Below are 26,808 nucleotides of genomic sequence, written 5' to 3' on the forward strand. Positions count from 1 at the left end.
TGGAAGTAGCCACCTTAGTGCTAAAACACAAAACTTTAATAAAGCTAAGTGCATCTGTGTACACAAAGCCCTCTAACCCCAGTGTTTAAAGACTCAATTCTTCTTTGGTACCAGTGACACTTGGGTGTCTTCTCTTTAGGCTGTGTTTGTCTTTTTATTGTCTACTCGCTGTAATGCTACACCTTAGGGGACACAATAGACGAAGTGGTCCTCTTTACACTTAGCTTTAAAATTTGTCTTCAGTGATCCAATCAAAAGCAGTCAGTTCTAATTACACATGAACATGGTTTAAACGTGTCTCAGGGCAGCACGATGGCTCACATTTTAAAAAGTACTGGTCTTACAACTGTATATGGGATAACAGTGTAAGACAAGCATAGTATTTTCAGTATATAAACCCATGCACTGTTATTTGGTTTGTTACAGCTGTGTAAGAGGCTGCATCCATTGTGAAATTTGATCATGAGTGGTCACTGAAAAAAACATTTGATAAACATAAAAATGCCATGTGTAACTTGCTATCAGTCTCTGCTCTCCATTTGTGATCAGACTGGACCACCCAAAATGTGTACAGCCTAAACAGGACCTAGTCACACACACACATGCAAAAGCCCCTTTTGTAATAAGACACCAATTAAAGACTACAACACAGCTCATGTTGGTAAATCACTGGCATTATTGTGGATGTTTTTAATGTGCATATTTTATACCATAGAACCTAGACCAATATAGTTTGTTTTGTTTGTAGGGTAATAAATATGTCGCTTTTACTGTATCTTTTTTCCCCAATTATACCTAGAATTTAGTAGTATAATCCAAACATACCCCAACAAAACCATTTGAGACTTCATTATTCTAACAGCCAGGAGATCACAGCCATGGAAATGAGCCTCCATAGAGATCTGTACAATTGGACGATCATCAAAGCAAACTGGTTAAAAAACTCAGACTTTTATGTGTGGTTGGACTCGGTAGAATTCAGCACACTGTTGTGCTCATTTACTCCACAATTAAAAATACATTAGTGCTAATTTGCATTAAAGATTGGCTTGATCATTTTTCTAAAATAACTGAGTTAATAATTTCAACCAATTAATGCTTGTTGTAGAAAAGGACCTAATTCTAATTGTAAAGTCTCTGTTTCATTTTGTGGCTGTTTTTCCAACACAGGAAGGTGCACAAAGAACTACACTTTTAACCCTTGTGGGTTTGGTATTTTAATAAGGGTGTTTGATTCATATATAGATTTTTATTTATATTTAAAGCTTATGACAAGGACATCTTTTGCATTACTCTTTAACAGGGGTGCCAAATATTCTGAAGTTGGTATATTTTAAATATTCTGGATTATGTATATTTAATCTATCTTTGGTCACATTGTACACGTATAAACCTACACAGGTATAAACTAAAACCAGCCTGACTAGGAGCTAGGTTAGCAGAACCAGCAAGTTCTGGACCTCAAGCTCTTTCATGTTGCTATTAAAAAAGTTAATAAAAGTATAACAACAATAATGATTATTATTATTACAGTATTTCATTGATCCTTACTCTGGCGGGATAGTGGGGTAGCACTGGTGCCTCACAGCAAGAAGGGCATGAGTATGATTCTCAAGCTGGGTGGGCAGATCCTTTTTTTTCAAAACACATGGACCACGAAAGGCAAAAACATTGGGTTCTTTTTGTACTGCAGCCCCCGTCCAGGGGCGATTTAATGCACGGGCTTACCTGGGCTTCAGCCCAGGGGCCCCGAATAATTGAGGGCCCCGGATTGGCTGTTTTATTTTTTATTTATTTTGTTAGTTATTTTGGTTAATAAGAATGGGGAAGCTTACAAACCCGTTTGTTATTCATATTTCTGACTGTTGATTGGCCAGATAAACTCTAACGAGCTGCTGTAATTCTGATTGGTGGTTTCAGTTAAGCAACGTGAACGTTAGAGTTAGTATGTGAGTGACATTCAGCTCAGCCAATCAGAATGCAGCACCAGGTTTATACATGTGCGTTCGGACGTTCTGCAGTTAGTTTTGTATATGAGACTCGCCTTATGGCCCCAGCATTGTAGTTCGGGTGCTGGAGCTCGGCAGTCTAAAGTGCTGTAACGCTCATTGAAGTCCTGACTAAACAGTTAAAGTGACTCTACCCTGTCGTGTGCCTTTATTCCCACACCTTCACCACCGCACAGCAAAAGACCCGCAGCATCCCCACCGGACAGCGGCTAGGTGAGCTGACCCTCTACAGTAGCAAGTGGCTAATGCTAGCGGTAAAGTGCCACGATAGCGAAAGTAAAAACACGACAATATTTTCGTTAAGTAAAATATAAAAATAACTAAAAGACAATGAAATATCAGAATACATGTAATCAAAATACACAGTGAGTGCACTGTTATATATATATAAAGAGAGAGAGAGAGAGAGGAGGGCCCAAAATTATTTTTTTGCACTGGGGCCTATGAGCTCCTAGTTACACCACTGAACTCTGTTGTCTTGCGTTGTGTACTGATTTTATGAAAACTATACGGGGGGCCCATAACCAGCCGTAGCCCCTGGGCCCACAGGCAGGTTAAATCGCCTCTGCCCCCGTCTATACATGTTCATGTCCATAAATGTTCTTTGCAGCTTTTAATTGATGACAGACCTGTTTGGGTTATTTCCTATTGTTTGTTTTTGTTGTTGATCTTGAATTAAATTTTTACTCAACAAAAGGTTGTCATTTTGGGATCTTTCCAACCTTGGCAAGAGACCATTGTTTCATGTACTGACCACTATTTTTATATACACAGAGATGTCATGGTCATTGTTAATCATAATGCTTAACCAGAATTGTGGCTTTTATAGAAAACCCACAATCAACAGATCAGAAAATCTAATTTTTTAAATATATTTTCTTTATGCATTTTCTCCCCCTTTTCTCCATTTTTTTAGCGTGTCCAATTGCCCCATTGCATCATGCTTCCTCTCCACCAATGCCGATCTCTGCTCTGATTGAGGAGAACGAAGCTAACCCACGCCCCCTCCGACACATGGGCAGCATGCCGTATGCATCTCATCACCAACACTTTGACGAGTGCAAGGCAGCTTAGCTGCGTGTACGGAGGGACACACCCTAAGAGCACTCTTTTCTCATCTCTGTGCAGGCACCATCAATCAGCCAGTAGAGGTCGTAATCGCACCAGTCATGAGAGAGACCCCATCCGGCTTAGTCCCGCCCATATAAACAACAGGCCAATCGTTGTTCATGTGTCCGCTCAGCCGGCAAGGCAGAGCTGAGATTCGATACAATGTATTCGAGATCCCAGCTCTGGTTCCAGTGTGTGTTTTTACTGCTGCGCCACCTGAGCGGCTCAGAAAATCTCATTTTAAGTAAAAAATCAAAGACTGCTAAGATATAGATGTCTTCTACTGCCGACCTTATGTGTATATGAAGTTTATGTAATGTAATAAGTGTAATTATTGTAGCAATGTGCAAAAGAGAGAGAAATAGAGAGAGAAAGACAGGAAGCAGTTGTGCATGATTGAGTGTTGTTCTGTTGGCTCTTTTGCTCAACCTTGTCTTCAAACCTCAGACACCACAGTGACAGGAAGGTTCAGTGGGAGGCGGTGAGTAAAGAAGGGACCGCTGAATGAGCCCATGTGTTTCTGATTTGCCCTGCAGCAGTTCTGGGGTGGGCCCACTCAACCTCTGACCCTGTTTAAGCCACAAGTTAGCCACAGGTGGCGCACTGCCAGGAGGCATCCAGCTCTTACTGTGGTCACTCATTAACACACAGAGCCAAAAAGCATTGGAACCAAAACTCCCACTCGCTGCCAGCGAAGAAGTGCTACTAACCAGTTCCACTGTGAGATACACTTTTAATATTGTAGCAGTCAGCAGGATTACAGAAAAATGTTCCATAACTCCTGAATTTAATGCGCTTCACAGTGGAGTATAAATTAAGAAAATTATAATGTGAAAACAGAGGAAAAAATATGCCCGGCTTCAGTAAAAATGAGACGGAGGTTGGAAAAACATTATGAAAACTATATAGCAGAAAATTCTGTGATCCCTGTAATGAATGCTGGATTAGTTGAGCAATGCATTATTGATGCCTGGAAGAGTCTAATGCAAAAGTGCTCTCAAATGGTGACAACTGTGCCGTTCAATTATTACAGAGCGCACTGGAAGATAAAAGGCTTTTGATAGAAGACATAAATTCCCCAGGCTTGCCCTCTGCAGCGCAGTAAAGCAGAGGTAGCCGCCTCCGTTGCTCATTTGCCCATACTGGGAATGTGTAATCAGCATGTATGAACCATTGAGAGCTCCCACCACTCAGCCATCACACTTATCCTGACAAATGACAATGCTTAGGCCAAAGGATCTTTCTGATGCCATTTAAAAGCACACTAACTGAGAGCTAACAAAGCTCTAACATACCAAAATGTGCCCTTTTCAAGGTAGTCAAATTGCATCTCCTTATTTGTCATAGGAACATTATAAGCGACATTAACGGCATTACTGTTGAAGTTAAAATTGTACCCACCTTTGCAAGGCCAATATTATATACATTAATATACATTCATTCATTCATTGTTTGTTTGTTTTACCACCGCTTTATCTTATTCAGGGTCACATTGGGACCACTTTACTGGGTGAAAGGTAGGAAACACCCGGGACAGTTCGCCAGTCCAGCACACACACACACACACACACACACACACACACTCATACCTAGGGGGACTTTAGTATCTCCAATTAACCTGACTGCATGTTTTTGCAGTGGGAGGAAACCAAAGCTCCCGGAGGAAACCCACACAGACACGGGGAGAACATGCACAATTCACACAGAAAGGATCCAGACCTCTCCACCTCGGTTCGGTTCCCAACAGTGCAGTACCAAGCCACCATGCAGCACAGGACAATATTTAGATATGTGCAAATGTCCTTCCCAATATATTGAAGTAAAATGATAAATTAACATATTACACTCAATAGCTTTGCGAATTGTTATAATCCATCAGTGTTCCCATTAGTTATTGATATATAACCCAAACCAGGTTTTGGTCCCCTATAATTTTCAAAATAACCAAAATTCTGCCGCTTAGGTGGTGCAGCGGTAAAACACGCTAGCACACCAGAGCTGAGATTTCGAACACATCGTTTTAAATCTCGCCTCTGCTATCCGGCTGGGCTGGGCAGCTACATGAACAACGATTGGCTGTTGTTCACACAGGGTGGGAAAAGCCAGACCAGGGTTCCTCATAACTGATGCAGCTACGACCTCTGCTGGCTGATTGATGGCGCCTGCACAGAGTCGAGGAATAATGTGGACAGGGTGTGGCTCTCCATACACAAAGCTGATCCACATATGAACTCGCCTCGTGCAGGTGAAAAGATGTAGTCAGCTACTGCACATGTCAGAGGGGGCATGTGTCAGTTGCGGCGCTCCTCAGTCAGCAGTGGAGGGTACAGAGTAAGTGTAATGCAATCAGAGTAATTAGATATGACTAGATTAGGGAGAAAATTGGGGGGGAAATTGCAAAAAATAATAATATCAAAATTCTGCAGATAAATGTTTTACTTTATTTATTTATTTATTTCATTTTTTACCATATTGGTCTTTGAAACCTACACAGTGCTTGTAGGTACTGTTCTCTAGTAACAGAAACATCATCCTTTATGTAATTCACATACTGACTCTCACACACACACATATGTACCAACTTTATCAAGGGTTCTTTGATGTTAAACTTAATATCCTGTGAGTTCATAAATCAACTCTGACCTTTATACCCCTGTGGTAAACTGACTTCAGAAGACCCCATAAAGTTCCCAGATAACAGACATCTATAGTCATTAATGGTAACGCCTATAATCACATGTGTGTATTAAAAGAAGCTCACTGACTGCACTAAACTGAAACAGTTTCTAAACTAAGCAGAGTCTTTTATTTATAACTATAAAACCTGTTGATAATATAGAAAAGGAGAAAAATATATCATTAATTTCTTTGTAGTTTCACAGAGAGCAATAAACTGTGATTTACTGTAAATTTGAATTAAAGTTTATTTTTTTTGCTCCCTAGTCCCAACTCTTGATCCTACACATGTTTTGAGTTTCAGCAGAGGTCTTAACCACATCAAACACTGTGCTCAGATTTCTCATAAAATAAATCTCCTTCTGGTTACACGTGCCTGTGATCAGAAGATAATAAGTTTAAATCCTACAATTTTAATAAGACTAAGCATGCAACTGGAGAAGGACAATGTCCTGCCCTTAACTGCCCTGTTGTATTATGGCTGGGTTTTACATTAATAACAACAGTGCTTTGTAATATCACTGCTTTAGACATTTTGTTCAAACCAAATCCTCAGTTTTGACTTGAACATAAGGTGTATCCTACAGTAGGTATAAAAAGTCTACACATTTCTGGTACAATGCCAGTTTTTGTGATATAAAAATGGGACCAAGATGAACCATTAATGAAACTATAATCTGTAGAATTAAATTGAAAAAAATTGAAAATTGACTTGGCAATCTTTGCCCAATTTTCCTTGCAAAAGTACCCCAAACCTGTCAGATTGAACAGACATCTTTACTCAGCCCACTTTAGGTCAGCCCACATATATTTAATCAAACTGCCACCAAGTACAATGCTGCCACCACCATGTTTCACTGTAGGTTGTGTTCTGTTGGAAACATAACTTGGTCTCATTAGACTATAACAATTTCCACATGCTTTGGGCAGACTTGATGTAGGTTTTTGAAAAATGTAGCCAGGCTTGGATGTTTTTCTAGCCACCCTTTTATATTCACTGTACATTACTTTTTATGTCACTAGGTTATCTTTGCCACTGTCACCCTTAGTCAAGAGGAGTTTCATCTGTTATGATTAGATGCAATCTAGAACTGCAGTCAAGCAGGTTTTACAATCCAATGGACTTAACAGCTGCTTCAAAAAAATGAAACCTCTTCTTCAAAATTGGCACCATATAGCTTGAATGAGGTATGTTGCTGATCAAACAGACAAAATAAAAGCAGGGGCAGGGACTTCTTTTTTAGATGCAACCTTTACACCAATGGCACAGTAAAAGTCAATCGACTGTGGACAGCATCATCTATTTTTATACACAGCAGACCTGTTTTTCTTTCTAAGATTATCAGAGACAACTATTCCTATTTACATGGGCACAGACTATACAGATGTCGTCAATAACATTTACTGATGAGGAATTAAAGGTTAAATGTTAAATTAAAGAACAAAATAAGCTTTTGCAGGATCAGTTTCAGCGCTCAGAGCTCTGGCATTCAATCCCAACTTGACAAGGACTGTGACTGTCAGGGCTGCTGTCCTGTTTTAAATCACATCTCTGCTAATCAATCCAGAAAGGATCGGCTGCATGGGGCACGCCAGCGCTCTGACCAGACTGGAAAATTGGCTTCCTGTCTGCTCTAAGCATGTTTACGACCTGATGGACAGTGGGCACCATTAGCACTTCATTTCAGAGAGAGGATTAGAAAAACATGTAAGTCGTCAGCGAGACAAAGTAATGATCTGAAGCTTTATAAAGTGTTTATTAGTAGACACAGGAACCTATTTAGAAAGTAGACAGTGGTCTGTGTTTAAATTGGTGTCTTTTTCTGTACTTTCAGACAGCGGCATGCAGGTTGACTAAAATGTAGAGAATATGGACTTACTGCTTAAAATTAATGACAAAAAGGTCTCCTTTGCAAATATGTTTTTTTCTTTACAAGTAAAGGACTTAGGTCTTGTTTAGAAAAAAGGCAATATCATGTGACAAAGAGCTGGACGCAGTGATCAAATCCAATATGATGTATCCTGATTTCCACAGTTCTGATCTAGATCCTGTTACAGCTACAGGCAAGCTCTCATAAAGCTCTAGCTATATAATCAAGCCATCAAGGAGACCACATCTTATTTTCTTTTCTTGTGAACAGGGGGTGCATGTAGGTTAACTGCCTCCCATTACTTCTTCATCTGGTAGAAATGTCAGGTAAATTACTCTGACCTGTCTATACTGATGCACTTAAACCCCATTTTAGAATTTAAGTGAGCAAGGCCTGGACAAGAGGAATTGAAGATAATCAAAATCAGTTAGTTCTGAACGGTATATACTTTTTGGGGAGGAGATGCAAGAAGACTTAAATTGTTGATAAACTGTATGGCCAACAATTTGTGGACAGCAGTTTCACCCCCACAGTTGTATACAACCAGTTAGAATAAAACATTAATGACATGCTGTTAAGTTTGTGGCCTTAATTGCTCCTGGTGCACTCTACCCCTGTGTACAAAGCAAGGTGCATAAAGTGCTTTCAAAAAACTGCACAGGACCCTGACCCTATATTCATAATATACTTTTAAGATGAACTGGAATGTCAGTGATTGACCCTACACATGCTCTTTTCACTGAATTGTCTTTTTTGTGGAAAGCCAGCCCAAAAGAAAGGAGGTCGTATAGCTGCAAATGAGGGTGGGCATGCAAACACTATATTAGTTTTGGAATGCCTTGTTTTGTGTTCAGTCACTAATACAATTGTATCATCATGGAGAATTTCATGAAAGACTTTCACTGGAGATACAGCTCAAACCCAGGTTTCTAAGATAGTGGAGCTGTGCGGCACTCATATACATATTAGCATGCATTAAATAACTCCCACACATATTGTTAACAGGTGTATAAAATCAGTTAGAATAAAACATTAATGCCATGCTGTTAAGTTTGTGGCCTTTCTTGCTCCTGGTGAACTCTACCCCTGTGCACAAAGCAAGGTCCATACAGACAGGGTTTAATAAGTGCTTTCATAAAACTGCACAGGACCCTGACCCTACCTTCACAATACACATTTTAGATCAACTGGAACGTCATGGCGTTGTCAGTGATTGACCATACACATGCTCTTCTGACTGAATGGTCACAAATTCTTAAAAACACAATCACAAAATGTTGTGGAAAGCCTTCGCAAAAGAAAGGTGGTTGTTATAGCTGCAAAGGAGGGACAGCATGCAAACTCCATATTAGTTTTGTGTTCAGTCAATAATATAATTGTAACATCATGGAAAATTTTGATTGCTTTAAATTTGATTTTAAAAATGAGTGTCCAGGTTTATTACATCTGCTTTTGATGCACAATCCAGATGTTCATTAAATAGAAACGTATGTTTTCTTATTTGTCCAAAAAAAAATAACTAGGATGCAATCATTAGTTTAGAAAGAATTTTACTCATAATGACATCATTTACTAGTTTATTTCAACTTAGGGAAGAACTTCATCATGACCAGTGACACACTTTTGAGAGAACATGCTAAACTCTGCTAGACTGGAAATAAAGCCAGGTTTCTAGGATAGTGGAGTTGTGTGACACTCATAAACATACATGGACTAGGCATAACATTATGACCAGTGAAGTGAATAACACTGATTATGTCTTCATCACGGCACCTATTTGTGGGTGGGATATATTAGGCAGCAAGTAAACATTTTATCCACAAAGTTTATGTGTAAGAAGCAGGAAAAATGGGCAAGCTTTAGGATTTGAGTGAGTTTGACAAGGGCCAAATTGTGATGGCTAGACGACTGGGTCAGAGCATCTCCAAAACTGCAGCTCTTGTGGGGTGTTACCAATCTGCTGTGGTCAGTATTTTTCAAAAGTGATCTAAGGAAGGAACAGTGGTAAACCGGCGACAGGGTCATGGGCAGCCAAGGCTCATTGATGCACATGGGGTCTTGGTCTGATCCAACAGACGAGCTACTGTAGCTCAAATTGCTGAAGAAGTTAATGCTGGTTCTGATAGAAAGGTGTCAGAATACACAGTGCATCACAGTTTGTTGCATATGGGGCTGCAAAAGGGGGACCAACACAATATTAGGAAGGTGGTCATAATGTTATGTCTGATTGTCTGAACACATATATATGTACTTTATTATACAGCCATGTAAGCATTTTTAAGTTCTTTAATAAGCAGATATCTTTTCTCTAAGCATCTGTTTTATTTAGTCATAACATTATGCTTGATTTTTGTATGGTATTCATTTTTCAGACCTTGATTAGGCAGTAAGTAAACATTAATTAAATAAATGATTGCAGCATTTCTATTGTAAATTAAAAGCATATCACAAATTGCAAGTAAAAGTAAAAAAAAAAACTTTTTGTTTTCTTAAAAAATCAGTTCAACAATGTGGTATCGACAATCTAGATGTATATTTCACCCACAGATAAAAGCACCCTAAAGCAAGGCCGCATTTGAGCAAGGCCCATATATAATAAAGGCATCCTGTTACTTCAAAATTTATGTGCAGAAATATAAGTTTATTCAGTGTGATGGATTGGCACTTTGTCCAGAGTGTTACTGCTTTGTATCCAGTGTTTCCTCTCTGCAACCCTGACCAGGTTTATGAAAATAAAATAAAATTAGGTACACTTTATCTGTCAGTAGCATCAATGTTTTTACACCAGTATTTTTGTAATTACTAGCTTGTAGTTTTTTAAAGCATTATTATGCTGCCTATGTGTCAGTCATTTCAATATAACCATCAATTAAAAAAATGTCACTGGTGTCACAAAGTATTTCCATAACAGTAGTGACACAGAACAGGTGGTCACATTTTTACATGTAATTTAACAATAATGCAGTTGTGATGATTTTAATAGCCTGGTTTGGTATTCCTGACATTACAGGTCAGTAAGATCTGTAAATCTATGATACTGATAAACATGAAATATAATGATACATAATGATACATATTGATATATTTCTCTTTATTTACATGTTTATGCATGTCAGAGTATGTTTGTTTCTCCCATACATTATAATGCAGGTTTAGGATTTGAGTGAGTTTGACAAGGGCCAAATTGTGATGGCTAGACGACTGGGTCAGAGCATCTCCAAAACTGCAGCTCTTGTGGGGTGTTACCAATCTGCTGTGGTCAGTATTTTTCAAAAGTGATCTAAGGAAGGAACAGTGGTAAACCGGCGACAGGGTCATGGGCAGCCAAGGCTCATTGATGCACATGGGGTCTTGGTCTGATCCAACAGACGAGCTACTGTAGCTCAAATTGCTGAAGAAGTTAATGCTGGTTCTGATAGAAAGGTGTCAGAATACACAGTGCATCACAGTTTGTTGCATATGGGGCTGCAAAAGGGGGACCAACACAATATTAGGAAGGTGGTCATAATGTTATGTCTGATTGTCTGAACACATATATATGTACTTTATTATACAGCCATGTAAGCATTTTTAAGTTCTTTAATAAGCAGATATCTTTTCTCTAAGCATCTGTTTTATTTAGTCATAACATTATGCTTGATTTTTGTATGGTATTCATTTTTCAGACCTTGATTAGGCAGTAAGTAAACATTAATTAAATAAATGATTGCAGCATTTCTATTGTAAATTAAAAGCATATCACAAATTGCAAGTAAAAGTAAAAAAAAAAACTTTTTGTTTTCTTAAAAAATCAGTTCAACAATGTGGTATCGACAATCTAGATGTATATTTCACCCACAGATAAAAGCACCCTAAAGCAAGGCCGCATTTGAGCAAGGCCCATATATAATAAAGGCATCCTGTTACTTCAAAATTTATGTGCAGAAATATAAGTTTATTCAGTGTGATGGATTGGCACTTTGTCCAGAGTGTTACTGCTTTGTATCCAGTGTTTCCTCTCTGCAACCCTGACCAGGTTTATGAAAATAAAATAAAATTAGGTACACTTTATCTGTCAGTAGCATCAATGTTTTTACACCAGTATTTTTGTAATTACTAGCTTGTAGTTTTTTAAAGCATTATTATGCTGCCTATGTGTCAGTCATTTCAATATAACCATCAATTAAAAAAATGTCACTGGTGTCACAAAGTATTTCCATAACAGTAGTGACACAGAACAGGTGGTCACATTTTTACATGTAATTTAACAATAATGCAGTTGTGATGATTTTAATAGCCTGGTTTGGTATTCCTGACATTACAGGTCAGTAAGATCTGTAAATCTATGATACTGATAAACATGAAATATAATGATACATAATGATACATATTGATATATTTCTCTTTATTTACATGTTTATGCATGTCAGAGTATGTTTGTTTCTCCCATACATTATAATGCAGGTGTGCCCCCTTCTGCAGACTCAGGATTTGGAAACAGGTGCTCATTCATAACATGCTGTGTATGTGGGTCACGGTATAAATCTGGGTACAGTGGGTGTAATAACTGTTCTCTCATTTGTTTGCTTCTCACCAGGACACTTGAGAAGAAGAAAGCAAGAGAAAGAGTGAGACAGGCAGAAGGGATTCAGACTTTGCCACCGGGCCTCCAGCCTAAATAGATGCTGAGCGCCAGCCTGAACATATTTAATGACCTAATTAAGTCTGTATCTACTAAACAATGTATGCACTGGGTCACTATTATTAGGGCTTTTATGCTCCTGTGTTGGCACTGCCCAAATCTCACACTTGCAAACTCTGGGCAGAAAGAGCGAAAAAGAAAAAAGAAGCACCACAGATGCTAGTAAACAAAGCTCACCTAATTATTAATAGTGTCTGCTTCGCATGCGCTCATTCTGCAGCCACAAAGGAGGGGTAAGCAGGGTGAAAACCTGCTGATCACACAATTTCTGTTACAACAGTAGGTGAACAAATACGCCAGCCTATAAAATTATGTTAATTGGCGTAACAATGGCTTAAAAACAGCTTCTGTAAAAAATTTAATATCAGACTTTGAATGAGAAAAGTAAACAAACAAGAAAATCCAGTTAGTGGAGCGGGCGATTGGTACAAAATAATACTGTGATACATTAATAAATTTTGCATTAGAATAAATAGTATTACTTAGGTTTTGCTTACAAACTTTATTAATGTATTCATTTCACCTCCTAATCTTTGTTACCACTCTGGTGAGACTAGCACCACTTGGAAGCACTGGGCACAGGAAAGGAATACACCCTGGAGAGATCAATCCATCACAATAAACAATCACACAGTTACTTGTTCACTGCTCTACACGGTATTAAGATACAGTGGTAGCCTAGTGGGTAGAGCTTTGGGCTATCAACTGAAAGGTTGAGAGTTCGAATTCTAGCTCTGCCATGCAGCCACTGTTGGGCTCTTGAGCTAGGCCCTTGACCCTCTCAGCTCCAGGGGCGCCGTACAATGGCTGACGCTGCGCTCTGACCCCAACTTCCTAACAATCTGGGATATACGAAGAAAGAATTTCATTCTACTGTACACATGTATATGTGTAAATGACAAATAAAGGCATTCTCTATTTATTCTAAGACTTGAGAAGGACCTAAAGTATGAACAGTGACCAGAAGCAAGAATCAAACCCAGGACCTCTGGAACCATATTGCTATGAATCACTCACTCTACCAGCAGTGTATTTCTGCGACGTAGCATTGTAAAACAATTCTCCATTCACCTATGCATCAGCATGCTCAGTATCCAGTATTAAAATTATGTTCCTATTAAAGTGGACAGTGGGTATATAGTTAAATTGTCATATTGCCCAACCACAACAGACACAACTGAACCAGAGACAATGACATTGAGTCTGTTCGAAAACCTAGTGAGCTGCCTTGCTGTGTACTGCCCACATATGCAGCTGCCCAAGTCATCGACTTATAAGTCAGGTTATTCGGACGTGCTACTTAGACAGTGACTACACCAGTTTTCGCTTACTAAGCTGCAAACCAATGGGATGAGGTGGCACAATGCGCTAGCATGTCAACTAACATCTCCCTCCGTGTACCGAAAACTGTTAAATTGTCACTGACAAGCCCAATTTTACAAATAAATGACACCTTTATATAAATTAAAGACCAATGAAAATGTATTTACATGTGAAAAGAACTCGTTGCTCGACATTCGTCCACCATATTTGTTTTTTTTTTGTGAGAAAAGTTGTGCTGCACTGAATGCTGGAATTGGATGCTGGGATTGGATGCTCCCTCGTTATTCAGTCAGAATACCGTTCAAATTTAAGGTACCTTACTAGGCAGCATTTTAAGGCATCTAAGAATTCAAACAGTCCTCTTCTCGGGAGAACGCGTAGGATGGCTATGTAGAGAGCTCACTAGGTTTTCTAACAGACCCACTAAGGTCTATTTCTCTCAATACAAAAAGCAACATTCTTGTTTTCATTCTTCACAAGGAGCTCAAAGAGTTTCAGCTGTTGACTTACAACAGCAAGCCAGATCATTCCAGAGACTATTACACAGGGATGACTGTTGGAAAAACATTTTCCAGCGCTCACAGTTTCCATATCTGGGAGAACAATGATTTATTGATCTGCTAATGAAACTTTGATGGGACAGAAATCCAAAGCTCTGGATGTTCATTCCATTCCATCTCATTGATAACACATCAATCAGCTAACATTGCCAGTTGCCGACTTAGATAAATTAATTTGCTGGTAAAATCCCAGATTAGTGCAAAATTTTCTTCACTCTGGAAGTTATAGGTTTACAAAATAGTAAAGTATAAAAAGACACATGACATTGCTTAATAAATATCAGCCAGCGTGACCAATGTAATAATTTAGATTAAAACCACTGAATGCCCTGTGCGATATGGACTCAGTGCAGTTTAACAAGAGTGAGTGGTGGAGGGAGGAGGCACTGATGACCTTGTCCTAGCTCATCATTAAAAATGCTCTGGGCCACTCTGTGCATCCTGTCGATAACCTATTATAACAGTGTGGAGGAGAGGGCTGATGCACTGGCATGAAGTTCAATTAACAGCAATGAGGGGACATGGAGAATGGGATCACAGGAGAACTATGGCTGAGCAGTTAAACAAGGGCACCGCAGAACAGGGGTGGTGGAGTAGAAAGAGAGAGTACATGATGGACTACCGTCATTAAGCAACTTTGCTTTCGGTGGGAAATTTGGTGTCAGGGAACAGAGGTTCTCACTCAGCACTCCGGGTGTCGCATCTTGCTTGCAGCTCATTTCATCACTGCTTTAAAAGGAATGTACTAGTATGACATCATCAGTACTGAAGCGATACTGACCGGTACAAGAAAGTAATATACACTATGCAGCCAAAAATATACGGACACCATTGGTACACACACACACATATAGCTAACAGGTGTATATAATTAATTATATAAAATACATTAAAGGCTTTCAAGGGGCAACAGTCCAGCATGACTTTGCCTCGGTCCACAAAGCAGGGGCCATAAAAGCATGGCTTGACAAGTCTGGCATTGAGAAACTCCAGTGATGAGGTCACGGCCCAGGCTTTTTGCTAGACAATCAAGTTTTTCCAGATCTCATTGTCTGCATAGGCTTCCACCAGGCACTTGGATTTCTTCCCCAAAAAGCAAACATACAATGACTCGGCTACTGTTTGTCACCCTATAATGGATTGGCTCCAGGGTGTATTTCTTCCTTGCTCTCAACGTTTGCAGGTTGCACTAGCCCCACTGTGACCTTGACCAGGATTAAACGGATAGTGAAAATGAATGGGGAGTGTGTTGCCCTGCGTTGGATTGGCACCTTGTTCCAAAAAACACTGCAAGTACACTTTAAAGATTCAGAACTTGCTGTGTCTCATTCTAAACCACAAATTCATATGATGTCCTGTTCTTCAATGGTCAGGACCATCACAGGACCACCACAGAGTAGGTATTATTTAGGTGGTGGATCATTCTCAGCACTACAGTTACAATGACATGGTGGTGGTGTGTTAATGTGTGATGTGCTAGTATGAGTGGATCAGACACAGCAGCGCTGCTGGAGCTTTTAAATACAGTGTCCACTCACTGTCCACTCTATTAGACACTCCTACCCAGTTGGTCCACCTTTGATGTAAAGTCAGAGACGATCGTTCATCGCTCATCTATTGCTGCTGTTTGAGTTGGTCATCTTCTAGACTTTCATCAGTGGTCACAGGATGCTACCCATGGGGCGCTGTTGGCTGGATATTTTTGGTTGGTGGACTATTCTTAGTCCAGCAGTGACAGTGAGGTGTTTAAAAATTCCATCAGCACTGCTGTGTCTGATCCACTCATACCAGCACAACACACACTAACACACCACCACGTCAGTGTCACTGCAGTGCTGAGAATGATCCACCACCCAAATAATACCTGCTCTGCAGTGGTCCTGGGAGAGTCCTGACCATTGAAGAAACAGATGGACTACAGTCAGTAATTGTAGAACTACAAAGTGCTTCTATATGGGAAATAGAGCTGTTAAAATAGACAGTTTAAAGGAGGTAAACAGGGAATAAGAAGATGTTGGTATCAGATATTATTTGATTTGATACTCTGATATTGACGTTGTACTGAAAACGTTATGCTTTGGCTTGGTGCATCCCCACTGCTTTATTATTCAAGAGCATTTTAATGATGTTTTTATGATGTAAAACAGAGCAATACGTTTTACTTCTGCATAAACAACAAGTCTCATATGTTAACCTAGCTAGTTCTCTTCTCACTGCTGCCTATCACAATACACACCTCCAATAAATGTATAAACACATGCACACACACAAAGAAGCAACATCTTGTTTCTGCCTGCAGCCTGAACCACCAGTGCACAACCCTGCCTTAAACCATGTCTGGCCTACTCTTCCATCCAAACGCTGATTTAATGAGACCCAAACACACTCCAGGGCTTCATTTATACCCAAAAAAGACCATTCAGAAAAGATTTTGCTTCTTTGCAAAGATGTATCCTGCAGCCTTTTCTCACAACCAAATGCGTCAGCACACACACACACACACACACACACAATGCATGATTACTCTGTGGGGTGAAATTTTCCATAGACGTTTATCTAAAAGGCCATCTATACAGCATGTGAGTACAGAATCACAGGCCAGTCCTCAGGCTAACATAGCAGATGGGGAAAAAGATTTAATTGTACAAACTAAAAACATCTAATGAGACACTGGTGGTACGCAAACCCTCGGGCTACTGAGGTTCCTTCTGCCATCTAAATGTGACACTGAAGGACACAAGAGGTAACAAAGGTGCCTTTTCTAACATAAGAGTAAATAAATCGATGACCTGTTGGTCTATTTACATTTTTATTACATCTTCCAAGAAAATGTTTGAACTGCATGAATGGCTTCTGGTAGATTTGATAAATTACACTGGCAACTAATCCTTGGGTACCAACTGTATGGTTGAACGATTTTTGTTATACTCAGCAAATGACACGTCAAATCAACCGTCTCCAGTCATCTGACACCTACAGCAGGGGCAAAAACATCTGCTTTTTATTATAGGTGTGAGTGAATGGCAAAAATTGCATGGCATTGTAGAAAAGTATGTCATATGATTACTGGCTTGCAAAATACATCATATATGCATCATACTGCACTTTTCTGATTTTGGTTGTGTGTGCACACTAAACAAACCAGGACTCATATGTAACAATGGGTGTGTTCGAAAACCTAGGGAGCTGCCTTGCTATCTTACTGCCTACATAGGCAGCTGCCTCAGTAGAGAGGATTCTAATAAGTCATTGACTTATAAAGCAGGTTATTCGAACGCACTACTTAGACAGCGATTCCATCGGGTTTCGCTTACTAAGCTAACAGTTAGCATCTTGCCATTCAAACCAATGGGATGGGCTGGCACAGCGCGCTAGCATGTCACCTAACATCTCCCTTCATGTACCGAAAACGGTAAAATTTGCTGACATGTAAATAAATGACACTTGTGCAAGTTTCTACAAGTAAAAAATCTATAATAATTTATTTACATTTGAAAATAAGTCTGTTCATTTTTCCGCACCTTCCGCAATGTTATTTTTATTTTTCTGTGAGAGAAGAGCTGCCGCATTGAATGCTGGGATTGCCTTGATTGCTAAGGACTCTTCCGATGCTCACTCGTTCTTGAGTCAAAATAACATTGAAATTTTAAGATGCCTAACTAGTGAGCATATTAAGGCATCTAGGATTTTAAACAGCCTCATTCTCGGAAGCGCGCGTAGGATGACGTAAAATGCTGTCTACAGTGCCATCAGAAAGTATTCACACCCCTTCACTTTTTTCACATTTTGTTACGTTACAGACATATTCGAAATCCGATTTGAATATACAGTAGTTTTCTTTTTAAAAATCTACACGAAACAGCCCACAATGACAAAGTGAAAACATGTTTTCAGACATTTTTGTAAATCTTTTACAAATGTAAACATTTAAACATAATAACATAACAACCGGATTTTGTCAAGGCATGTGTTCAGACTCCCAGCACTGGTGTGCTAGCAAAATATCCCACTGTGCCACCTGGGCACCTAGATATGAATGATTTTTAAATGAAAAAACATGGAAAGGCCATCAGCTTCAGAATTCACATCTCTGTAGCTTCAGGGACAAAAAAAATTGTGCACAAACACTTTGCTCCATCCGCTCCTATTCTGCTTTTTTGGTACACAATTTACTGAAGCATCAGGGAACTTAATGGAAGCTGACAGGCCTCTCACAGAGCTGGACACACATCACCAAATCAAGCTGGCCAAATTGAGAAAGCACTCTTCTGAGCGACTGAGCCTATGTGGGAGGCAAAAGGGCATGCAGCCTTAATTATACCTACAGTATACTTACTGCACCTGTGAAACACCAGGGACAAGAAAGGAGGATTGAAAGATAATTGGGGGCTTGAGTAACAGAAAGGCCACTAGACACTGACAAGAAGCTTGAAGTGAGCTGTGGGCTTTGTGGCAAAGATATGAGCTCTGCTATTAAACTACTTCTTGCTCCATTGCTCGATTCAACCCCGCTGACATGAATGAGGTGACAAAGGATGAAAATGTATCACAACTCACAGAATAAATGTAAAATGTATAAGCAAATTGGCAGGGTTCACTAGCTATGTGCAGTCATTATTTACGATCTAGATCTTATCAAAATTCACAACGTATGGATTATTTCCAGTCAGTTGTGAATATAATATAGTGCATATCTGTTCATGCAGTGCTCATTTGAGAAGAAAATTCTTTTTTTCATGATTTCTCTCCTAGCAATAATTTTCCCTACTGCATATTTTTGTCAGCCTCCATCCCGCCTTTAAGATCACCCCAGGCGAGCTGTTCATGCAGAGTATTTTCTGCCTTCCCTGAAAGATGTTGCAAAGTTGTTGCTTGCAAGGATTTTTCAACTTTCATGGGCACTGTGCTACCTGGAGGGGGTGAACTGGAGTGCTTGTAGGAGCGCAGCATGCAGAAGGCATCGCGCACACAGCATACAAGCCATTATCAGTGTTTACTAAGGCGATGAAGGCACCACAGGGATGATCTTCACAGGGATTAAAAGGCTGCCCCAGAGTACTAAAGAGGCACACTGCATGCTAATGCAACTGCGGGTAATGGAGCTGGACAAGCTGTTACCCCCCCCCCCCCATTCTGAGAGCAGTTTGTTAATTAAATGGTATCTAATGCTGAAGTAAGTCAACCACATCAATGATTGCCATCCAGAACAACAGGCATACATGCCCAGAATTTGCCTAAGGTACAGATATTAACATGTAAAGAACTATATATTATTAAATATACAGCCGTCCTAAATACTTGTAATTATGGTTGACTACAGCTGATGGGTTCTTACATAAAGAGTTATTTTAATGCACCAATTACAAAGTACATGGAATCCTGGTCTCACGTCAAGACTGGGACAAAAACCCAAAGTGTCACTTTATGTAAAGCCAGATATAGTCTAACCAGGCTTTAAATGGGCGTAGGCCAGAGTTTCTTTACCTTCTTTGGAGAGTAAGCCTATTTTAGAGGCCCTATGTTTTAGTTTTATTATTATTATTTATTAGCATTTTAACGTCATGTTTTACACACTTTGGTTCACATTCACAATCATGACAGGACAGGTAATTACTTGTTACATTAATCAGTTTGAGTCTTTAATGTCAAACACAGTCATGGATAATTTTGTATCTCCAGTTCACCTCACTTGCATGTTTTTGGATTGTGGGAGGAAACCCACACAGACATGGGGAGAACATGCAAACTCCACACAGAAAAGACCCTGTGAGGTGACAGTGCTACCACTGAGCCACAGTGCCACCTCCCCTACATTTTAGCAACCACAATTCATTAATATATTCAGCCAGAACTTGTTGATTATCGAATTACATTTAATTGTGATATCAACTAAAAAAAATTAACTGCGTTTTATGTAACTGACATTTTTAATCATTAAAAGAGCATGAAATTGAATTATTAACCAATCTCCTAATGCATGCTCAATAATCCAGGTACACAAATCCACAAAGTTGAATCAGTTCATCTGGACACAAGTTTGTTGTATAGAAATGTTATCCAAGTGACTTCTTCAGTTTGAGCTGGTGGTGAATACCCCAACCTTATATGCAGTTGATTTGCATAACGACCGACGGGCAGTGTGAATTATTAACCAAGCTAAATGATACCATACCAAAATGAATTGTGGTAATAACAAATATTAATGTTTTAGGTCACTTGCTTATTACAACCTGCCACATATCACATCACATCAGGTCAGATAAATTAATGAATTACTGCCATTAACAACTCACTCATTAACAATTCACACAGTAATCAACTCACTTTTACTCCTTAATTTCTTGTTCAAATATACTTCAATATATTTTCTCTTTACAATAACAGAATCAAATACATATTAAGTATATACTGGCATCTTTCAAAAGCAGGAAATAACAGTGATTTTTTAAACATAATAAATTAATTTAATAATTATTTTAAAATTGCTTAAGAAAACTCTTTTCGGCACCCAGGTGGCGCAGTGGGATATTCCGCTAGCACACCAGCGTTGAGATTCTGAACTCCTCGGTTAGAAACTCGCCGTTGCCACCGGTCGGCTGGGCACCATTTAGCGGGCATAATTAGCAGTGCCTGCAGCAGACACGTTTCTGCTTTGTGGGTGGGGTCTTCAAACGCTGTGTAAGGACCCTGATTAGCAGATAGAGAGGTGCCTGTGCAGAATGCATGGGTGAAAAGGGTTCCGCTAAGGGCTGCGCGCAGGTCGGAGGAGGCGTGAGCAGCAATATACCCACCTCGACTGCAATCAGGGATCCTCCAGCAGCGGTAGACAAATTGACTACACTAAATTTGGGAGAAAATGGGAAAATCCATAAATAAAATACTTTTTCTTTTGCCTCTGAAAAATATGCCTACCAGCAGAGGCAAAGGATAAGAGGGCTTCAGGCCCACCAAATCTTCAAACCCCACAGGAGATTCTCCACACTGTGTCTCACAGTTTAATTAAACCAATCCACTGGTATATAGACTATCATACAGCACTCATAAATGATTGATTAATCCCTCCATAGACTTAAGTACTTAATAAGGAAAATAAAGGTAAAGTTCACCAACAGCAATGAATCTTTTAAAGTACAGACAATCATTCAATGGTATTAATTTTCTAAAAAGTTTACTATGACATTAATATGCTGCATTGTTGTAGTTTTATATTTTTACCCAGCTCATCTACACAGCAAACCTGCAGCCTGATGCCGACTGCATTGCCTTGCTTTCTCACCATTTTGTTAACAGTACTTTAGTGTTGCAGACAGTTTACAGTGATTGGTCTGTTTAAAAGACCAGCAGGGTCAAAGCTGCGCAAGATTTGCACAGAGAGTTTGACACAAAAGTGTAAAGTGAAGAGCACAGAATAAAAACTGCACAACATAAAGACATTCAACAGGCCACATTTACCCAGAAACACATGTGCTAAGGTTTTCTACAGAATATTTAATAACAGTCTGAAGAGGAACCAGCTAAAGCATGGTTTTAGATTAATTTAAGATTAATTATCAACCAAACCAAAGAGAAAATGTAAATGATTACAGTGACAACACACTGTAAGCCCGGATAAGTTCAATCTACTTAAAAAATTTGAGGAAACCGGTTGCCTTAAAAAAGTTAAGTAATGTATAATGAAAACTTGAGTTAGCATAACTTAAAACATTAAGTTATTACACCTAAAAGGCAAGTTGATTAAACTTTCTTTTTTTTGTTATACCAACTGCTTTTCCCAATAATTCTACTTATTATCTTGAGCTCAATGGAAAAAAACTATTGATTTCTTCTTAGTTTTCATGTTAATTACATTTTAAATATGAATTACAAATGTTTATAGAGAAACAGACACAATTATAAAATTATTTTTCTTTATTTCACTTCAGAAGTATTTACTTAAAATACAACATGTCAAGAAAACATCTTTAAAACTGTACAAACTGTATATAAAGTTCTGATGAAACACAAACAGCTCCTCACAGTAACCATGAACCTGTAAAACAACAAAAAGAAACAAGAAACAGAAGTATTAAAACATTAATAGCATTAATTTAAGGATTAACATAAAGCAAGCCAGCACACTATTTGCTTCATATGAAGGCTAGCATGCTAGCATGTAGCCTAAATACGGCAAATAAAGCAGCGCTGTTTGATTATTTATTTAGTGTCAACATTAAGATCATTTATTTTAAACAAAATTGTTAAGTAAAGTACAACACTTACCAAAATTAGACGGAAGATGAAAAAGCCCCATCAGACTGGTGTACATGCTACTCAAAAATAGCATAATGAGGAAGAAAATGTTTGTCCACTTAGTTTAACAAAGGTTCCACTTCACAAAAGACATTTGAGGAAGACAAGTTTACTTTTGCAAAAAGCCTTAAATGAAAAGTAAAAAGTAATTTGCAACAACAGGTTACAAAAGTTAAAACAAATGGCTGCCTGATTCACCAACAGCGAGCTGAAAAAAGGCGGACTTACATGTAAATGGTGGCGTTTTTCTGTTTAATTACTTTAACTTAACTTTTTTAAGTTAATCTGATAGAAAAGTAATTTTTTTTGTTTAGTAAGCTTAAATCTTTTAGCACATTTAAATGTGTACTCAAATTAGTACAATGTACTCTGCATTTTATAGTAGAGCAAAAAAACTTATAATAATTTATGTATGTTGTACTAAAAATGTTTGATTAAATATAAAGTGCAGTAAAACATTCGAAAATTTAAATATGGCAGTTGTTTAATTGTACTGAGCAATAGTTAAAGTTAAAATACAAAACCAATACGTGCACGCAACAAAATGTAAGTGGCATCAACCCCTATAATGCAACAGAACTTAAGATACTTGACTACTTAAAAGGTTGAGAGTTTGAGTCCCACAACCTCTAAACTCTAACTGCTGGGCCCTTATCCTTCATATGTTCAGATTGTAACTTGTTTTGACTGGAAAGGGTTTTGGATGAAAGCATTAGCCAAATGTATACAACTAAACATGGAAGTTCTTACTTCTGGAAACTGGAAATGTGGTATTGGACTAGTGGCCAACAGAAAAAAAACTAATCTGTATTAGTGTTACTGCTGATCAAAAACCAAAAAAATGGCACAACTTATGCAAGGAAAGTACAAAACATTGCCAAGAAATGGGCTCAGAACACAAAAGAATTATGTTTATTTTTTTATCTCCAGACAAATGCCAGAGTAGGTAGATTATGTGTATATAAGCTGCCAAAATGCTTTCTAAATGTGAGGACTGATGAGCTTGCAAGTACCTATTATACATGATTAAAAGCCCACAGTTCCCCCAGAACTCTTCCAAGTAAACCAGTCATAAGCAATACCAGAGCAATGTCTGACTTCATAAAACAATCCCTGGGTGACCTAAATCAGAAACCACAGCAATTGCAGTTTTATAATGAAGGACAGGGCCTTGACAAACCAAAATAAACCCGCATGCTCCATACATAAACAACATATCCTGTCCTGGAGGAGGTATTGCATACAACCAAAGCTTATGTCTCTGGTGAATTTTACGTGGGTAAACACCGCTAATTACTCTAAACAAACAGTGGACGTAGGTTCACAATGTGGATCCTGATTAACAGAGCTGGAGCGGGATAACACAAATCTCATACAAACCTGCAGACTAAATTAATCACCTTTATCATAATATTTACACTGAATAGGTCCTGCTAGGCTGGTAACCCTATTTCAGTTTATCCAGCCTGTCACATTTTATTCATATTCACTAAGCAGGCGGAGTCATAACCACCATTCTTCTGTTCAGTTTATCAATGTTGTGACCATATGTTCACAAACTAATGAATCTCTAAGCAAAAGAGGTTTAGTGAAAGAATATGTCCCAAATAAACACCGTAATCTGACCAGGGCAGATTAACACAGTTTTCACATGTAGTAAAACAAAAGACTACACACTTGTGAAGAATATAAATGAAATTAATTCAGAGATTCTGGTGTTATAAAACAAGTAAATGCAAGTAATACATTGAAATGTGTTAAAATAAGATTTTAGATTTAGCTCATTTTCTATGAACATCTTTAACCCAGCACATAACAGTGTTACACACCAGCCAGTGGAAAAGTGCCAAACCTGGCAATATAAAGTTATATGTTAATATAACATAATATTATAGCTCAGCATTTTTTACATTTTAAAAATAGTTTTAACGTTTCAATATATTTATACATTCACATATGCATATAACCAGCCCTTATGGCATTAGGGACCAACAACTAGCTTCCTATCAGTCACTTTATTAGGACCTCCAGTGCAACTTCTCCTTGATTTAATTATCTAATTAGTCATGTGGCGGCAATGCAGTGCATAAAACCATACAAACAAGTGTCACCAGGTTTGATAATAACATGGAGAGTGAGTATATAGCCAAAACATTGCCTGGTCGGATATATTTTACTTTTGTTATGACATGCAGATATAAGTACTGTAAATCCATGGACCCAAACTGCCTTGTTTCAACAGTTCATGCTGACGATGTAGTGTTATGGTATGATGAATATTTGTTTAGTACCAATTAAGCATTGTTTGAATGCCACAGTCTGAATTTTGTTGCTGATTATGTGCATGTTCCATGTAAAATGGGTATAAAGCATATGAAGCGTATAAAGCATATGAATGGTATCAAATGCATATACCGGATTAGCTGGTTATTTGTCATTTATATAAGGTGCGTATTCATTTCATGTGTCTATTTAGCTTCATGTTATATGCTACCGCAGCTTTTAATTATGAAGTTGTAGTTTTAGAAGGGCAGTTTTAGTAGCTCCACTTAACCTGACTGCAGGTCTTTGGACTATGGGAAAAAAACAGAGCCTCTGAGGAAACCCACACAGACACGGGGAGAACATGCAAACTCCACACAGAAAGAACCCGGAGCGTTCCACCTGGGAATCCAACCCAGGAACTTCTTACTGTGAGGCAACAGTGACACCCACCAAGTCACTGTGCTGCCTTGAAGCTGTTTTATGATGTGCTCATTAATTTGTTTAAAATTAATTAAATCTGTTTTAATCTTGATTTTATTTGCAGCTATCTACATTAAAATATTGTTTGTAAAATAATTCTTCTTTAATATTTACATATGAAGCACCATTTGGATTTACTCATGGTTAGCAGGGTGGAGCTACAGTCACAGCAGCAGTTTTGTGTGTGTGTGTGTGTGTGTGTGTGTGTGTGTGTGTATTGGGACCAGTCACATAGTGATGTAGTTAATTAGGTAGATGGACCAAAATCTTGAAAATGACTTTCTATACATTTAAACCTTCAAACATTAGAGGTGCATGCTTACCTCTTGCATTCTGGACCTTCACCACCACCTCTGTGGAGGACGTGAGCTCGTGCGTTAAGTAAACTCGTCCTGTTTCCCGATCCAGACGCACTGGAGAACCCACTTCCACTGACACGACCTCAAAGCGCTTCTCCTCAAACTTCTGATCAGGAACGTTGAAAATCACATTCCCGACTCTGGTATGTTCGGACAGGGTGACTGTATAGTAATGCTCCTCAGAAACAGCTCTTGATCTCCTGATTTTCGCTGTCAGTGGTGCGCTTCTGACTGAGATGCGGAGTTGGATCTGATCGCTCTGCAGTGCTGGATCTCCGTTATCTCTCGCGTGTACAGAAACATCCAGGATAGTAGGTGCTGGAAGAGATCGGACCAGCAGAATTTGTCCGGTTTTAGGAACTATGTGTATGTTCGGGTTTGGAGATGTATAGAACCTGATTGCGCCGTTTTCCCCAGAATCTGCGTCTTGTGCCCTTAAGCGGAGCAGCTCAGTTTTTATTGGCGTCAATGCATTAATTTCTATTATTTGTTTAGTTGTAATAAACTGTGGTGGGTTGTCATTGCGATCCAAGACTTTAATCTCTATGTCCACTTCGTTTAGGGCGCACGACGGCAAATACGCCTTCACCAAATACCTCGATTTCAGCTCCCTGTCCAAACTTTTTGCGGTTTTCAGAAAAAGTCCTGTTTCTGATGAATAGACAAGAGAGAAATCAGACGCGTTTTGTCCATGCAAAGTGCTTTTAAGTTTATCAGAGCTCGAATCATTGCACCCCTTTCCAAAAGGCAAAACTAATCCAGCTACTACAGTCCCGACCGGTGCGTTTTCTTCAACTTGTCCATAATAAACAGGAGAATTTGCGGTCGCAGCGGAGAACAAAATAAAAGTGATGAAAACGACTCCATTCATCAATCCGAAAAGTTTTATATCTCGTCGCCGGACCTTCATAATTCCACAAGTTGTCAATTTGTAGTACTTCTTCTGTTTACAAAATTTTAAACTTTAGTTTAGTAGGCTAATACGTAAAGAAGACAGCTAAATGGTACAGATCTTATTAAAAATAAATCTAGCCAAGCCTGTGCCGTTTTTAAGGTTTGTGCTCCGACCAGCATCATTCAGCTCCATCAGCTTCAGCATCCACTGGTCCACTCAGTCTCAGGCTCCATGTGGATCCTAATCCCGCCCACAAAATCACAGCCAATCAGAACCAATAGCAGCACAAA

General features: G+C 38.9%; 1 protein-coding gene across 1 annotated transcript in view; it reads right to left on the reverse strand.

Annotated features, from left to right (window-relative positions):
- The window catches only part of si:dkey-22o22.2 (neural-cadherin), a 170,289-nt gene extending 143,795 nt beyond the window's left edge, over window positions 1-26,494 (reverse strand). The window contains exon 1 of the mRNA XM_062992304.1: window positions 25,588-26,494. Within this exon, the coding sequence (XP_062848374.1) occupies window positions 25,588-26,494 (907 nt within the window). The remainder of the gene's footprint in view (window positions 1-25,587) is intronic.
- Window positions 26,495-26,808: the final 314 nt, after the last annotated feature.

This window comes from Trichomycterus rosablanca, chromosome 3 (genome assembly GCF_030014385.1).
Source record: "Trichomycterus rosablanca isolate fTriRos1 chromosome 3, fTriRos1.hap1, whole genome shotgun sequence".
NCBI classification, from domain to species: Eukaryota; Metazoa; Chordata; class Actinopteri; order Siluriformes; family Trichomycteridae; genus Trichomycterus; species Trichomycterus rosablanca.